The 16866-nt window shown below is 33.3% G+C and overlaps 1 protein-coding gene across 1 annotated transcript in view; it reads right to left on the bottom strand.

Annotated features, from left to right (window-relative positions):
- LOC140445163 (uncharacterized) overlaps positions 1-16866 on the bottom strand; it is a 39712-nt gene that overhangs the window by 7043 nt on the left and 15803 nt on the right. Inside the window, exons 6-8 of the mRNA XM_072537022.1 lie at positions 7123-7313; positions 6319-6467; positions 1774-1975 (exon numbers count right to left, since the gene is read on the bottom strand). Coding sequence (XP_072393123.1) covers positions 1774-1975; positions 6319-6467; positions 7123-7313 — 542 coding nt within the window. The remainder of the gene's footprint in view (positions 1-1773; positions 1976-6318; positions 6468-7122; positions 7314-16866) is intronic.

The following is a 16866-nucleotide window of genomic DNA, read 5'->3' as shown; positions in this document are numbered from 1 at the left end:
ATCTTTCGCGTCAGATGTTAATTATATTCTTTTTCTATCTGTCAAATCCTCTTCTGTTTTCTCTGAGTCAAAATTTTCAATTCTTGAAAAAAGGCTTGGTGACCAGTTGAAAAAAGAGGATATTTAATATATGACGTGATAGATGACTATTACAGACGCCGTAGCTTGTGACGACAGAAGTGATCTTTGCTTTCGATCCTTATGGTATCAAGTTCTATGCTGAACAGTTACGTATTATCTTACTTTCTTGCAAAAGATGACCAGGACCATACATAAAAAACGACCTGGTTTAATCACTTTGAAGTCATTGATTTTGAATCACAATGCACGCCCACATAAGGAGAACATTGCGATTTATCGACTGCACAAAGATGACTGGGAAAGTCTCGTCTCGCGCTCCATATAGGCTGGACTTGTGAACAACGTACCTCATGTTTAAATAAAGTTCTCTGCTGTGGCTACCTAGCTCACTTAAAAGCTGAATGAAAGTGGCGAGCTGACTGGCATAGCAACATGTTCAAGAGGTTGGTAATCGGTGATTGAGAAGCGTGGGAGAAAATTTTATCAGTCTAAGAGCTGCATTAAAGATATTTCTACTTTGAATAATACAATACTGCGCATTAATTCTTAAGTATTCGTAGTATATCACGAAAATATAGTCCAAATTGTATACTTGACCCATATAAACGTCCCAATAATTCGGCTCCAGTCTCTAATATCCATCGCTGACTAAGGTTTGTAAGTATCTATATTGCACTGATTCATTCGTCCGGCATTCTGTTACTTAGTTATTATGTTTTATATAATAATTTGTTTTGTTGCACAATTATGATTGACTAATTAAGAATAAGTACCAGCAGATTCTGCAATCTCAAAGAGTATTCATATTCACTCCAAATAAAAACTAAGCCTTCCTATATATGGCCATTTAAAATATTCCAGTTACACCGTTCTTAATCAAACACAGGTGCAAAAAATTAGATATAGATCTCTTACACAAAAAACGCGATACCTGATTAATGAACGCATAGATAAAAGAATTTGAATCGGGGAAAAACAGAGTAACCTTTTGATAAAAGCTGCGTCGCTCGGCCGTTGATCGATGCGGCTCTAATTATCGCGTTATAGCGCGACTTTTTCGAGTCGACACACGCTGGGCTCACAAAAGAACTGCTCTAAACGCATAATAATTCGTTTTCTTGTTTACTATTATTTCGCGTTATATAACACGCGGAGACTCTTTTATTTTGAGCCTATTTTTCATGGACAATTTGTAATATCCGTCGAAGGTAATTGTGTTGGCTTTGTCTGTGCTAGGCGACTGATTTGTCACGGTTCTTATCAATTTTGATTAAAGCCAGTGATGGTGGTGTTAAGGCCCATTTTATACATTTTATGAACCGTTTGGGATGCTCGAGATAATGACGCAAGGAAATAAAGGAGAAAAAACTTTAATTTGGTCATGTATTTATGCGGATATTTGCCAAATAGTTTGAAAACTTCGAAATAATAAATGTATGGGATCAATAACACTGCAAAATGTTGAACGAAGATCATTATTTTTGTAAATATCAAAGAATTTTCCTGTGACGATAAATTTGCGTGTGATAAATTTGTGTTTGACATATATTTTCCTGCATCACACGATTAGTTAAATGTTTATATTGTCACAAAAATATGAAATAATATTAGATCCATAAAGTAGAGTTGTTAAAACGATAATTATTGTATTAAAACGTGGGATAAAAAATATAAAATCAATGAAATACTTACTCTTCATGATTTGCAAGCTTCTTATTCAGTCTCGGCGCTTCCTTTTTAGCGAACTGTCCTTTCACGATTCTGGCTACCGCCGTGGGGGTTTCCTTTAATCCGAAACTAGTTACGTAGTGTCCCAAATTGGCCTTTTTAAAGTCGAATATTGGTCGCATTTTATTGGAATAGGTGTTGTAAAATCGCGACCACGATGAGTAAGCTAAAACGGACGAATTTTTAATTAACGCAATTTAAATATAACTAAATCATTTTTATAGTAGTTTGATTTGACGATAACGCTCAAAATTGTACAAATTATATACAGTGTGTATCAGACAAAAATGAAATAAATTCGATTACAAATAAATGGGGGCATGTTGTAAAATACCCTTGGAGATTTTGTTATGCATTTTTTCAATAAAAACTTTTTATACAGGGTGTATCTTGTAACACAACTAACGATGGAGAGAATTTGGGGCACACAAAATGAACGAGACCACGTTGCTCAGAGTCGGAAAAGATGTGGTAGTGGTTCTTTACGACAATTCCACTAGTACACAAACTAAGTACTAGTACACAAAAGAAGTGAAAAAGGAAAACTGTTAGTGCCTCGTTAGCACTAAAAACCGAAATTGTATAGCCTACAGAAAAATTGTAATAGTTTACTCATTGGACCTTATCAGGAGAACGCAGCAAAAGCGACCCATACGGCTTCTATGTTTTTCCATTTCCTCGAAATGGAAAACCTCTAACTTGATGTTCTAGGTACGTACAGTGGCCAGATTCAGGCAAACAAATTACAAATAACGGAACCATGTATTATTCAGATAACAACCAGGTCACTATTCTGTAATAAGTTTTACTCCTTATTTTGATAGGATATTAACATTACAACTTCAATCTAAGAAAGGTATAGTAAATTTTATTCAAGTTGATGCTCCGAAGACAGATAAAGATGAAGACGAAATCGAACTATTTTACCATAATTTGGAACTAGTCTTAAAGTAAATGAAGAAACGTCACACTACAATAGTAATATGCGCCCAAAGTAGCCCAGGGAACAGTGGATCGATATGTGGGTGAATATGGTCTAGGAAATAGAAATCAACGTGAAACGTGAACGTGAAAAAACTGAATAAAAATAACTAACATTGTCACCATATATTAAAAACAACAAGAGCCAAAATAAAAAGAACTTACACAGTGGTGTATACAAACTTAAATCTGGCGACTGCCCAATAACTTACATCGGCCAAACTGGTAGAAATTTTAATAAACGAATAGCAGAACATAAAAGGGCTTTTAATAATAGAAAAACAGATTCTACATACGCACTTCACCTTTTAGATCATAATCATTCTTTTAATGACGAATTTCAAATTCTTCACATTCAAAATAAAGGCCTTAAGCTATCTTTGTTAGAATCTATAAAAATTCACAAATTAAAAAACACAGACACGCTTCTGAATGACTAACTTGAGACAAACAGTTCTCCCTTCCTCAACCTATTTCATTAAAGACTATAAAGTGTAAACGCATGCCAAAAATAGATCACTTGAAAAGGCACTCTGAAGAAACAGCTGTAGTGATAAGTTTTTATAATAAATTTTGTGGAAATTTTTGAAAACAAAGTTTTCAGTGTTTTATTGTTACAACTATAACATTGATCAGAAATGGGAGAATATAAAACAGACAATACTTAAAACAGCAAATGAAAACTTAAAACCAAAGAAAAGAAAACAATGACTGGATGACTGGAGTGACACTACTATTAATGAATGAAAAACAAAATCATTTAAAACAAAAAATCCAATTAAATATATTGAAAATAATTGATTAATTAAAAAGAAAATAAAAGATACTAAAGAGAGAATGTGACATGAGCAATGTCAAGAACTAGAAGAAATTGAGAAAAATATGACTTTTTTAAAATGCATAAAAGAATTAGAGAACTACAGGAATGAGAAAACACTTCAAAAATGCAAAGATGACACAATATGAAGCACAGCTTTTTGAAGAAAAAGCGAGATCAGAAGAACCAAAATAATTTAAAGATGATACTGGGCGTGAAATTATACGAGAAGAAATCGAATATGCAACGAAGCAAGCTAAAAGTGGTAAATCTCCCGGGCCTGATGAAGTGCCCATCGAATTACTCAAAATTGCGGATACTGAATGTATTGACCTTCTTTTGGATCTATTTAATACCATTTATAGAACAGGTATAATACCTAAAGAATGGCTCCAATCGACATTTATTCTCAAAAAAGCCAATGCAAAGGAAAGCAATGAACATCGCATCATAGCCTTATGAGTCATGCCTCGAAACTGTTTTTAAAAGTAATTCACAATAGAATACATAAGAAATTAGATGAAGGCATAATAAGGCGTAATACACAAATGGGATTTAGGAAAGGTCTGGCACTGTTTGCAATGCGTGTTCTTTCTCAGAGATGCCTAGATATGAATCGGGGAGTATATGACTGATTCATTGATTTTGAGAAGGCATTTGATAGAATGCAGCATAGTCGGCTCAAAGAAATTTTGTTAAATAAAAACATAGGCAAAAGAGACATTAGAATTATATGTAACCTGTATTGGAATCAAACAGCGAACGTGAAAGTTGAAAATGAACTGACTGAGGATATCCAAATTCGCCGTGGGGTGCACCAGGGGGTATTTTATCACCCTTGTTGTTTAATTAATACAGTGAAGCCATCTTAGAATTAGCGTTGGCCGAAGTCAATGAGTGCCTAATAATAAACAGTGGGCCACTTAAGACTAAGAATAACATAAGATATGCTGACGATATCGTTCTTCTGACGGGAAGATTAGAAGAACTGCAACACCTTGCTTAACAACTATATATACATTGCAACGATTATTGACTAAAAATAAATCTTAAGAAAACCAAGATCATTTTAATTACAAAAGCACAAAACATCAATGTTAAGCTAGTACTAGACTACACAGAAATTGAACAAATATCTTCATACAAATAACTTGGAGCATGGATCACAAAAGATACTCAGTAAAAAAAATAAGATGCCGCATTGAAATTGCACGGTCAACATTTAAAATAATGAGGAAACTTTTCTGTAATCAAGTGAAAAGACTGATATGTTTTTGTACACACTTATGACAAATCAAAAAATGGAAAAAGGAAAGTGTTTTTGAAGTGTGTAAACAATTTAATTCCTAGCTGAGCGCTTTCGGTTTACAAATCCATCTTCAGAGATTTCATCTACAATTACAAAAAAAAATTTCTTATCAAGCTGGTTCTATTTATTTTTCATTGGAAAAAACACAAAAAGGACATGTCCATAAAAATCAGGAAGTTAAAATACTTGGGGCACATCATGGGTGGTGAAAAATAGGAACTATAAAGGACTATAATACAGGGCAAAATCAAAGGCAAAAGAAGCGTAGGAAGACATAATCTCGTGGCTACGCAATCTCCGTGAATAGTTTGAATGAAATTCAATTGAACTATTCAGGCGCGCAACCAACAAAATTGTAATTGCCAGAATGATTTCCAATCTCCGATAGAAGCGGAACTTGAAGAAGGCATTTGTTTATAATTCGATTGAATTAGAATAATGAACAAACAGTTCTAGAATACGGCTTGCGTCATTTCGTAAGAATCGACGGTCAAAACAATTTAAATGACCAAAACACATTTTTTTAAAGTCAGAATAAATTATACAGGGTCGCATAAAAGTTGCGTAAAAGAGCACCTGCTGATACACACGGATCTCTTGCCAAAAGCTAAACCACACACAAATAAAAATATTTGTCTTTGCTGGAGAACAAGTACAAAACATTGGACAACTATATACCAAGCTATGGTCGGAAAAAGAAATCGTAGTAAGCAATATAAGGGACTGGACAAACACCAAGAGAAACACCCTCGTACATATAGCCCAAAAACAGATATATAATGATCGCTAATCTAAAAAAACACATCGGCAATTGGGGAAACATTGGAGAAAATCTATTAAAATAAAGATACGAGCCCAGTCGCATATGGATTGGGCTAAAACCAATATGCAACACAATTTTATTTTTCTGAATTAGAATTTATCTATTATAAATTAAACCTTTTCGATTAAGCTTATTTGATACTATGTGGTTTTGCCAATTAATCAACAATATACAATAATTTTATTAACTGCAATAATTATAAAATAAACAAAAACAAAAAGTAATGTCTGGCGCAAATTAATTACACCATTACCATTTACCATTAGTGGTAAATATTTATTTATCCAACAAAATTTCTTGTATAATATTTTCTGGAAATTATAAATTATATTTTTAAGTGTGTGTTAAAGAAATAATTTATGACAACAATGTTAGTGTCTCGCTTTACGTACTGAATATTGACAAAGTCAAGGATTACCTGCCAAAACGTTGATTTGATTTAAAGTGAATAATAAAATCTAGTTCCAAATTTAACAGTAAAAATTTTAAATAGTGTTTGAAAAATTGTATATAAAATAAAAGACAAATTAAAATTCAGATAATTTTCCATCTAACATGAAGATATACAATTCTACTTACCACTACATGCTGCTCGATGCAGCTCTTTATCTTTTTCTAAAGCGCTTTCATACCGCTTTTGAAGAGCGGTGGCAGCTTTCTCGAAGTCGGATTCGTCCATTATGATACTTAGACTTTCTAAAAACCTGTCTGTGTCTTGTTTCTGTAAACTAAAATGACAAGTATTTAGTACATAAGACGACAAGTATTGATATATTGTTCATATTCTCTTTTTTTCCGTGCGTCGTTTGAGCAGTAGAATTGTTTACCCTACTTTTAAAATTTTCTTCGTTGTCAGACTCTTCTCTGTAGCTTTAGCTTCTTTTTAGTATTTGACAAGTCATCTTTGAACTTTTTTTTTGGTTTTTGGAAGCATAACTTTCTTATTGCGAGCTACGGACGGAAAGGTGAATCGTGCTGAGATATGATAAAAAAATGACTGAAACGATTGTAACGATCGCGCGACCACACACTACGTGTAGTAGTAAACGCAGTCTCGAAAACCTCGATAACACTGTGTCGGGATTATTCTTATTCGTTTAATTCCAAAATATCGCTTTGATAAGATTTTAAGATTTAAGCTTTGATAAGACACTTTAGGATGCTTTACACGATCAAAATTTTATAGATATAGATTTATATATGATATAATAGCAGATATAGCATGACTAGCGCTAATTAAAATAGTATTAAAGAAGAAGGAAGGGAAGCATAAGAATAAAGGGAAAGAAAAATAAGTAGCAGAAGAAATAATACAAAGAAAATAAAATAAGGTAAGGAAAACTTTACATAAAAAGTAAAAAAAAAGAAACAAAATTCACTTACTAAACTCTGTGCTTTTCCATTTCGGTAACGAAATCCTGTTCTTCGTGCGTTAGGAATATATAAGACGTGCCTGATTTTCCAGCTCGTCCTGTTCTGCCAACTCTGTGAAGATAGTCTTCGATGCTTTGAGGACCGTTGTACTGTACAATACAATCTGCGGCTGGTACGTCTATCCCTCTCGCAACTACGTCCTTAAATGAAAAAGTACTGGTTTTCAAAATAGGTTTTGTATGTTATCAAAATTAGTTAACATATGAATACGATTATCATTATGACAATTTTAAGTAAATTATTACTCTTAATGTTACCTATTAGCAAACATACAATTTCTTTTGCGAAACTTCAAATGAAAAAGAAAAATAACCTTTTATTGTGGACCTGATGATGGGCTGAAATTGTAGAGCCCGTGTCATCGAGTGCTATAGTGTCTTTTTCAAGACAAGTTACACCAAACCAATAAATCGAATAGTTCATAGCCAAAGATAGATTTAGCAGAGGATTCTTCACCTGCGACGGTCAAAGCCCTCTGCAGAGCGTACGAGGATGCTAAGGTTGTTCGACCCCTAAGTTTCCCGAGACGACACCCGAAACCAGTCGTGTTGGTTGTAATAAAACCAGTTGTGGGAAGTCTTTTTTTTCTGCAATTATTATTAAACAGTTTTACTGACCCAATCCCAAATCATCTTTTTACGCCATATATTAAAATCTGTAAAATTTGCTTGTTGTATCTCTATTTACGGCATATTCAAGAACCAGACTGAACAGTTTGGAGTCAGTCTTCTAGATCTTGGACTATTTCAAAGCTTTCAGTAAATTTATTAGGTATGCGGACAGTTGCTGTTGTTGGGTCCACCGTTACTTTTACTAATCGGATATATTTTGAGGGGACGTTGAATTTTTATAAGATGTCATATAACTGGCTTATCTTTATTTAGTCATAGGCTTGTTTGAAATCAAAGAATATATTATGAGCATTATTATCGTGTTCCCAAGATTTATTCCTTGATGAAAACCATTTTGATATTCTCCGATAATAATTTTACTTAACGGTTAAAGCACTTTATTGAGGACGGTTAGAGAGGAGCACAACCGTTAATTCAAGCAGTGACGCCCGTTTTTGTCAACAATTGTTCTCTTACCGTCGTTTTTTCCTTTGTTGTTCTGTATATTTCACGTGTTTACAAATTCCTTAAACGACTCCGGCCATCATCTTCAACGACTGAGCAACGGTGCCTTTGAGACACAAAGTTTATCAGTGTTCTAAGCCTACTTCCTAGTAGCACGGTTCACTGAGTGATACACATGTTCAAATTAGGTGGCGAACGGCTACTAATACAGACGCACACACTCATAACTAAAACCTGGAACAGAGACAATTGCTAGTGACTGGGAAACGGGGATTATTTGCCCAATCTACAAAAAAGGGTAAATTAATCTACAAAAAACAAATGATTTTTTCTCAGATTTGCAATTTTCGTTACGTTTAATTTTTCTAAATCGCTTAGTCTGCCCATCTCATTTGACCTTTTATCGCTTCTTCGCCGATATATTTAACTACGTGGAAAATGGACCTTTAAGTTTGTTATCAAAATGTGTTTTACGGGTTTTACATATAACATTTATTATCTTTGAAATTACCTTTAAGACTTTTTCTTAATTTTTGAAAAAAAAATCCAACTGGGACAACTATTTTTGGACAAAACTTGAACGAAAATAAAGCATTAGAGAATCAAACGGTAGTAAAGTGTTGAATTATAAGCAATGATATCACAGAATTCATAACAGCGGCAATAATCTCGGAATATACATCTATAAATGGTAGGAACGCGTATTTCGCCGCGAGTGGTTTCTATTCACTTCCACGGAGTTAATTACGTTGGTGACGATTAGGCTTATTGGATTTCATAAGTGGCCGCTGAAGATGCCGATGTCCTGCTGATTCTTATTCCTTCGCCAGAAGAAAAGACCAAGGAGTAGCAACTAAGTGGATTCGGCTTACATTTTTCGATATTTTTAACATCGTTCACCAACAATTTGACGTAATCCTAATAAAAATTTACTTTTAAATATTATAATAAAATTATTTACTGAAGTAATAATTAAAATACTTTTTTACAGGTATGTAGTCAATATGTCAAAGTATTCTACATTGGTGGAGAAAATATATTGACGATTAAAGGTAAGTCAATAGTTTTTTGGTAGCATGCGTATGGTCTTTAACAAGGTTCTAAATATTCTAAAGTTAATTTGTTTGCAACTCGCGGCTCATTACAAAGGGAAATCTTCAAATATAGGTTAAACTTTACTGTCAAGGGCATAAAGCGTTGCGTATGAATGTAGTTGAAACCAATAAGGTTTTATTTGAAGAATTACGAGTTTTGTATTAATTTGTTTAGTAATATATATATATATATATATATATATATATATATATATATATATATATATATATATATATATATATATATATATAAACTTGGTTATTTCCCTCCATTTTTTTCGGTCCCTTGCTTTCTCTCTCCAATTTCTCACCTATTTCTGACTTGCTTTACTGCTTCCAACCATTTCTTCTTTGGAGGTCTTCTTCTTTTTTTTTCCATTTCTCCCTCCTTCAGTATTGTTTTAACATTTCGATTTTCTGGCATTCGTATAATGTGACCAAGCCATCTAACTCTGTGTCTATCTATTTTTCTTCTTTTCTTCAATAATCTTTTGTCTATCTATTTTTCTTCTTTTCTCGTGTTCATTATGGTTACTCAAGTATTCAAATTCTGACACTTTTTCAAAAATATATACAGTCTCTGGTCCTTTCATTTTGATATATTTGTTATTATTTGTTATGTCTCCTCTCATTTCCATATATTCCGTTTTTGTTTGGTTTATCATTAATCCTTTTTTTTCGCTTCTTCTTTCAATTTCTGGAGAACTTTTTCTAAATGGTTTTTTTGTTCTCGCTAGTATCACCACATCATCCGCGTATGCTATGCACTGTTCCCTGCTATTGAAAATAGTCCTGTTTGCGCTCATATTTCATCTTCATTTGTTCTAATACTAGGTTAAATAAATTCGTTGATAGCGGATCCCCTTGTTTTAAACCTCTATTTATCTAAGTTCCTCTTGCTGGTCTGCAGTTTAGTTTAATACATCTTCGAAATATTCCGCCCAGTAGTTTAATTTTTCGTTGTTTCGCCTACAAGTAAGCCTTTTTTGTTTCTGCAATACTGTGGATTATTCGTTGTAGTCTCTCGGGATTTCTTAACTTCTTGATAGAAATTCTTTACCTGTTTGTTTATGTAGGCTTCTTCTATGTTTTTCAATTGCTTTCTAGCTGTTCATTTTTTCTGTTTTCTGCAAATTCTTTTCACTTCCCTTCTTCTTGCCACATAGTTTTCGATCGCATTTTGGGTATTTTCTTTATCTCTTTGTAGTTTTGCCATGTTTCCTCTTGCCAAAACATTCATAGATCCTTCATCGAACCAGTCTCGCCGTCTTTTTATATGCTCTCTTACTATACACTTTTCCGCTGCTTCTGACACGGCTGTCTGTATGGTCTGCCATTCATCATCTATATCCTGTTTGACTGCATTCTCTAGTTTTGTATTTATTTGTTCCTCTAGTCTATTTACAACCTGCTTCTCTTGAAGGCGCTTTAATTGGTAATTTAATTTATCTCTAACAGGTTTTGGTATTGTTGGTAATTCTTGTTTTGGTTTTGCTATTATTAGTGTATGGTCACTGTTGGTATCTGCCACCTCTGTAACTCCTGCAATCGATTATTGCCTTATCATGTTTGCTTTCAATTAGGACATGATCTATCTGATTTTTTATTTTTCCATCGGGAGAAGTCCATGTTACCTTATGAATGTCTTTGTGATCAAACCTTGTGCTAACTATCTTCATTTTGTTCTCTGTAGAAAATTCTATTAACTTTTTCCCGTTTTCATTTGATTCCTTATGTAAACTTCGTCCCCCTGTTATTCTTCTATATATTTCCTCTTTTCCGACTTTCGCATTAATGTCACCAATGATTATCTTTATGTCGCATTTGTGTATATTCCCTATTAGGGTGCTTAGCTTTTCGTAGAACTCTGTTTTGGTTTCTAAGCCTTTATCTTCAGTGGGCGCATGTACATTAATGATACTTATCTTCCTATACTTTCCTCTTAATCTCAAGTAACATATTCTGTCTGATATTGGTTGAAAATTTACAACTGCTTTGTTTACTTTCTCCTACACCATATCTCTTGGTCCCCCACTCTTGAACAGTGTGCTCTTTCCTATTTTCATTAGTTTCGTTTCTTGCAGGGAAAGGATATCTATTGTATACTTTTCCATAATTTGTTCTGTTTCTTAAAGCTCCCTGCTCTTAAGTACCTCTCACATTCCAAGTCCCAATTTTTATTATATCCTTGGATTGTTGCCTTTCTTTTGTATTTATGTTTCCATTTTCCATGGTCGTATTCCTTTGCCTTGCCGTTTCGATATCATATCTCCCCAGTTGTTTTTCTTCTACTAGTTTTTTGACAATTTTTCTTTTAGTTGTTGTTTTTCTTCATTCCATATCCATTCTTTCCCATTCACGAACAACTTCTTATAACCTTTTTTTGTCTGTTTTCCTTTACTTTTTTCTTCCTTTGCTATTTTAACTATTTCTTTTTTTTTTTGCTGTCAGATCATTATTTTGTAGACGCGATCTTTATGATACTTCAAAATACTTTTCCTATTTAGTATTTCAATTTAATCCGTGAAAGTTTCTGTTTCTGTGGCATAGACTGTTTCTCCTATTTTTGTTGCGTTTCTTAGTTTTATTTGCGCCTTCTCCAGTTTTCCATTCTGTCTTGTAATTGTTTCACGTCGTTTTTTAATTTTCTGTTTTCCTCCTTTATGTCTTGTAGTTGTTTATTATTTTCCATTTGTTCTTTTCTTATTTGCTTTATTTCATTCATCATTTCTTTCCATTAGTTGTTTCATCATTTTAATCATGACATCCTCTTTCTCTTCTTTTCTCTCCGTGTCACTTTTAGAAGGTGTACGCTTTGTCATTTTACTTCTTCTAAAATATTGGTCTCTTCTCTTACGTTTCGTTTCTTCATCTGTATCTATTTCACTTATTGTTCCTTTGCCACTTCTATTCTATACAATAACAATTATTATTTATTATTTTAATTCAGTTTAATTCTAATCTAATTTATTCTAAGGCCGGATCTGGATTTTTGTAATAAAATTATGTGGCTTTTATTTTGATATTTAATTTCTTGCCGGCACTAAATACTTTCTTATCTGCCAAAAAACAAAAACAAACGCGTAGGAATGCCTAAGCGGGTCGACCCCTCGGACTTAAAACATTCGCCAAAACCAGTTTTTTAATCTTTCACACAATTATTTATTTACTCAAATCTTGTTAAAATTATTAAAATAGTTCTATCTTACTTGTCTGATGGTATTTTCGTTATTCACTACTATCACCTGTATGCACTTAACTTTTAACACTTATTTTTGAAACTCTGTTGAATTTTCTAACTTGTAATTCCCCAATTATTTGAAGTTTATTACGAAGCGAAAATCAACGAAGCTACTGTTGTCAGTGCAGGACCGACTAGTTACATATACTTTAAAAATTATTAAAAAAGTTACCGACGGTTTCATGGAAAAAGTTGATATAATTCACTGGCTCCAACGCACAACAATGATCAGACTATGCTTAAAACGGAATTATTACGAATTGCAAGGCAACATAAATCGTACTATGTTTATTTAATTAGCATGTTAATAGTATTTAGGAAATTTATAATTGTAGGTAAATTGTTTGTTTGTGATCTAAATGGTTGATGGCGATACGTATGACGAACTGTGATTAGAGGAGATAAAAAAAGGTGGGATAGCTATGTACGGATGAGAGTTTAGCTAGATTTTTGAGGGAGAAAAGATAGAGAGTTTTTTCCAAGGGTACAAGGCGAACAGTCATTGTTCTTTGGCGGTTCCCAAGTGATAGTAAGCATTAGAAGTGAATGTTTGTGAGTTTTCGTGGACTAAGTGTATCCTGACGGAAGCTGATCCAGTAAAATATTGTAAGTCATACTTTTCTACTTATATATTCCAAGAGTCACTGTTCAGGCGGGAACGAGAGATTCAGTTTATCGAGAGGAGAAGAGGCTAGCATCTTTTGAACGATATGTGCATCTGAAGGAGATCATTGAAGACGAGAGGTTCGCAATAATTTGTTGTAAGATTGCTGATTACCTAGGGAACTGCTAAGAATAGATAGTGTCGGCTACAAGGAACAAGGATTTGGACAACTCATCATCAGAGAGATAGTTTTTTTTACCATTCGTCAGTTTTTCCTTTATCAACAAAGTTTTTTTTAATTGCTTCAGAAAAGATAGAAACATTTATCAGGAGATATAGAACAACAATTTTGATTTGAAATTTTAATTTATATAGTAGATAACATTAATTTTTGAAGGTTCACGTACGTAGAACAAAATTTTGATAATCCTTATATGAGGTATTTTTTTTGTTTAAGATATTTGAGTGTGAATTTTATTTCAATATATAATTTTGTATCATATATGTTTATTATTCCGGTATCCCTCAGACCTTACCTATCATATGTAAAGCATAGATATTGAAGCACGAATATAACTCTGAGATAAGAGAATTAAATAGTGTGATAAAATCATAATTGCATCATTTAAATAAGTTTAATTAATTAATTAATTGGCTAATTAATTGCTTGGCTCACCTCTGACTTATAATATCACTTTAATATATATATATATATATATATATATATATATATATATATATATATATATATATACATATTTGTATCTAGTGTAATTAAATCGCCATCTTATTATTTAATCCATACTTTCTACACACCTTAGTTATCTCCCGCAGAGAGACAATCACACTCGTTTAGTCATTTATTCCATTCAACAACCGAATTTAATTCCGACTGATCAAATGTGTATCATTCCTCGATCAAAGAACGCACTTAACGTTTTTTTTTCTTTCTTGCTTTCGTCGACAAAACAGATCCATTTTGATCGCCGCAGGTGAACATACCTACTGAATGAAGCACATGCTTCTCGCTGCCTTTTGTAATTTCGAATTCGACCAGATTCACAATAAAGCGGGACTTTTCTGATACACGAATTCGATGGTTAATGAAGTGGAAGGCTGAAAGACTACACTTACCGTTTTGGAAATGAGATTTTTTTACAATTAAACTTGTTTTTGTATGGAATGCGACAAAAGCTAGCGGCCAAAAGAGGCGACACATTCTCGCTCTAGCACATTGTATGAAAAATATAATTATATAAGATAGAAAATGTATGAGATAGTATAACAACAACATACTTGTTCTTCTCATACCGTTAGGTGTCGGGGGTTATAATCTATTTCTAATGAGTGTAGAGTAATAAAATCTCATGAAGTATTCAAAAGCGCTACAGGGTAATCCGTAAATAATCCGTCAATAAATTCCGTCCGCATTGCAAAATTCTGTCGTTTCATAAAGAGCAGGTAGGTATCACCCTGTTTTAAGGGATTAGTCCATTGTTATCGACAGATAAACACTGAGCCAGAGGCGCGCTAGTGGGTTAATTGACAAAAGAATATGCATTCTTAAAAATCATATTAAAGGAAATAAAAATGTAATACAGCAGAACAGTGTTATTAAAAAAATATAAAATGTAACAATAAAATATATACGAACCGAAATCGGGAAATACTCACAAACACACACGAATGAACTTTACATATTGAAACACTTGTGGGGAGTTTAAATCAATTTATTCACAAAAACTACAAAAACTTTACTGGATACGTTATTACAATTCTACATCACTATAGTCTTCATCCGAAGAACTGTCATCATCCCCTGGTGTTATAATTATAGGGTCAACCACCTGATCGACCAAGTTGTCCAGTTCCCACATTTTATCTTCCTCTTTTAAAACATGCTGGATTGCTTTTTGCCAGTTTTCTGATGTGATTTCCATAATGGCTTGATCAAACAATACCTTGACATCTTTCATTTTAAATGTGGTATTGTGCCTTGCAACATATCCTTTAACTTGTGCCCATATAAGTTCTATGGGATTTAATTCGCAATGATATGGCGGTAGGCGTAGCACAGTTACTTTATACTTTTCTGCTACATCTTCTACGGCATATTTTATGAAGCGAGATTTATGTTGTTTTACTACGGCTAGTAGTTCCTTCTTTATTGAATTCGTCTCAAACTGAATACCTTTATTTGACAGCCAGTTAATAATTTCTTGCTTTCTCCAAGTTGAAGTTGGTACCTTCTCTATGCGCCTTGAATGGTAGCTTGCATTATCCATAACCACGACCGAATCAGCTGGAAGAAATTTTAACATTTCCCCGAAGTAGTCTTCGAAGACATCCGAATTCATGTCCTCATGATAATCTCCCGTCCGACACGACTCAAAGCTTAACAAACCTTCTTTTAAAAATCCTTCTTCGCTTCCAATGTGAGCAATTATAAGCCTCTTCCCATTTCCCGAAGGCACTTTAATACCCGTCGAAAGGCCTTCTATGAAAGCTTGGCGAGCACTTGTTACATTTTTATCTTGCCACATTTTTTGGACTAAATAACCTTCGTTTATCCACGTCTCATCAAGATAAAAAATTTTCTTGTGCTCTCTGCGGTACTGTTTTATAGTTCTCAAATATTTTCGTCTCCAGCAAATGATTTCATCACTTTCCAGTAATAGTGCCTTTCGATTGTGCTTTTCCCAGGAAAAATTCATACTTTTTAAAGTTTTCCATAAAAGTTTTCTGGATATCAAAGGAATATCGTTATCTTGGCTTATCTCCATTAGTATTTTGTCAAGGGTGGGTATTTCCTTTTTAAAATAAAACGAATGAACTTTTCTTCGAATGTCACGTTTGGTGTCTTCACCTAAGATTTTTATTGGTCTTCCTGATTTTCTCTTGCATGGACTTAACTGGCCTGATATCTTTCTTTCTCGCAATAATTTAAAAATCGTGGACTGTCCAATTCCAGTCATTCGGGCACATCGCTCAACACTTTCTTGCACAGACAAACTAGGGTGATCGTGTTTTATGCAATCATATACATTTAAAATTATAACTTTTTCACTAACAGATAGCGGAGAATTTTTTACACCTCTTTTCTTTGGAGTAAATGTCGCCATTTTATAACTTTTTCACTATTTCTATATCACAATATTACTGTACGTTTAATTGGTGTAGTAACAATTACTAACTCGAATGTCGAATGATAATAATAAAATAAAAGAGGGATTATAATGAAAGTGTAAGTAAAACCTCATTACGCGTTATTAGTCTTCATGTTGATTTATTTTAGTTCTTAGTAATATTAGGAGGTGCGTCATACCCTTATCAGTTTCTTCTAATGCTTTTATTCGTTCAGTAAGGAAGTGAATTTGTTTTTATAAATAAAAATGTAATTAGCTTTAATGACCATATAATGGAATACGAGTTTGAAGAATAAGTTAATCGAAAAATTAAATAAAATTGGTTATCACAAAATATCCAAAATATGATATTTTGAGGTACATCAATTTTTGACGACGAAGTTGACATCCGTCCATTTGCCTACGCCCATGACGACACCGAAATTCAGGCAAATTTTATGACACTTCATGATTTATTACTCTACACTCATTTGAAACCAATTATAGTGCATCTAACTTTTGATAAATGGTCTCCGTTTTTTTAGTTTCTGTG

The sequence above is a fragment of the Diabrotica undecimpunctata genome, chromosome 7 (assembly GCF_040954645.1).
Source record: "Diabrotica undecimpunctata isolate CICGRU chromosome 7, icDiaUnde3, whole genome shotgun sequence".
In the NCBI taxonomy this organism is placed as follows: Eukaryota; Metazoa; Arthropoda; class Insecta; order Coleoptera; family Chrysomelidae; genus Diabrotica; species Diabrotica undecimpunctata.
This window is presented reverse-complemented; position numbering and strand designations above follow the sequence as displayed.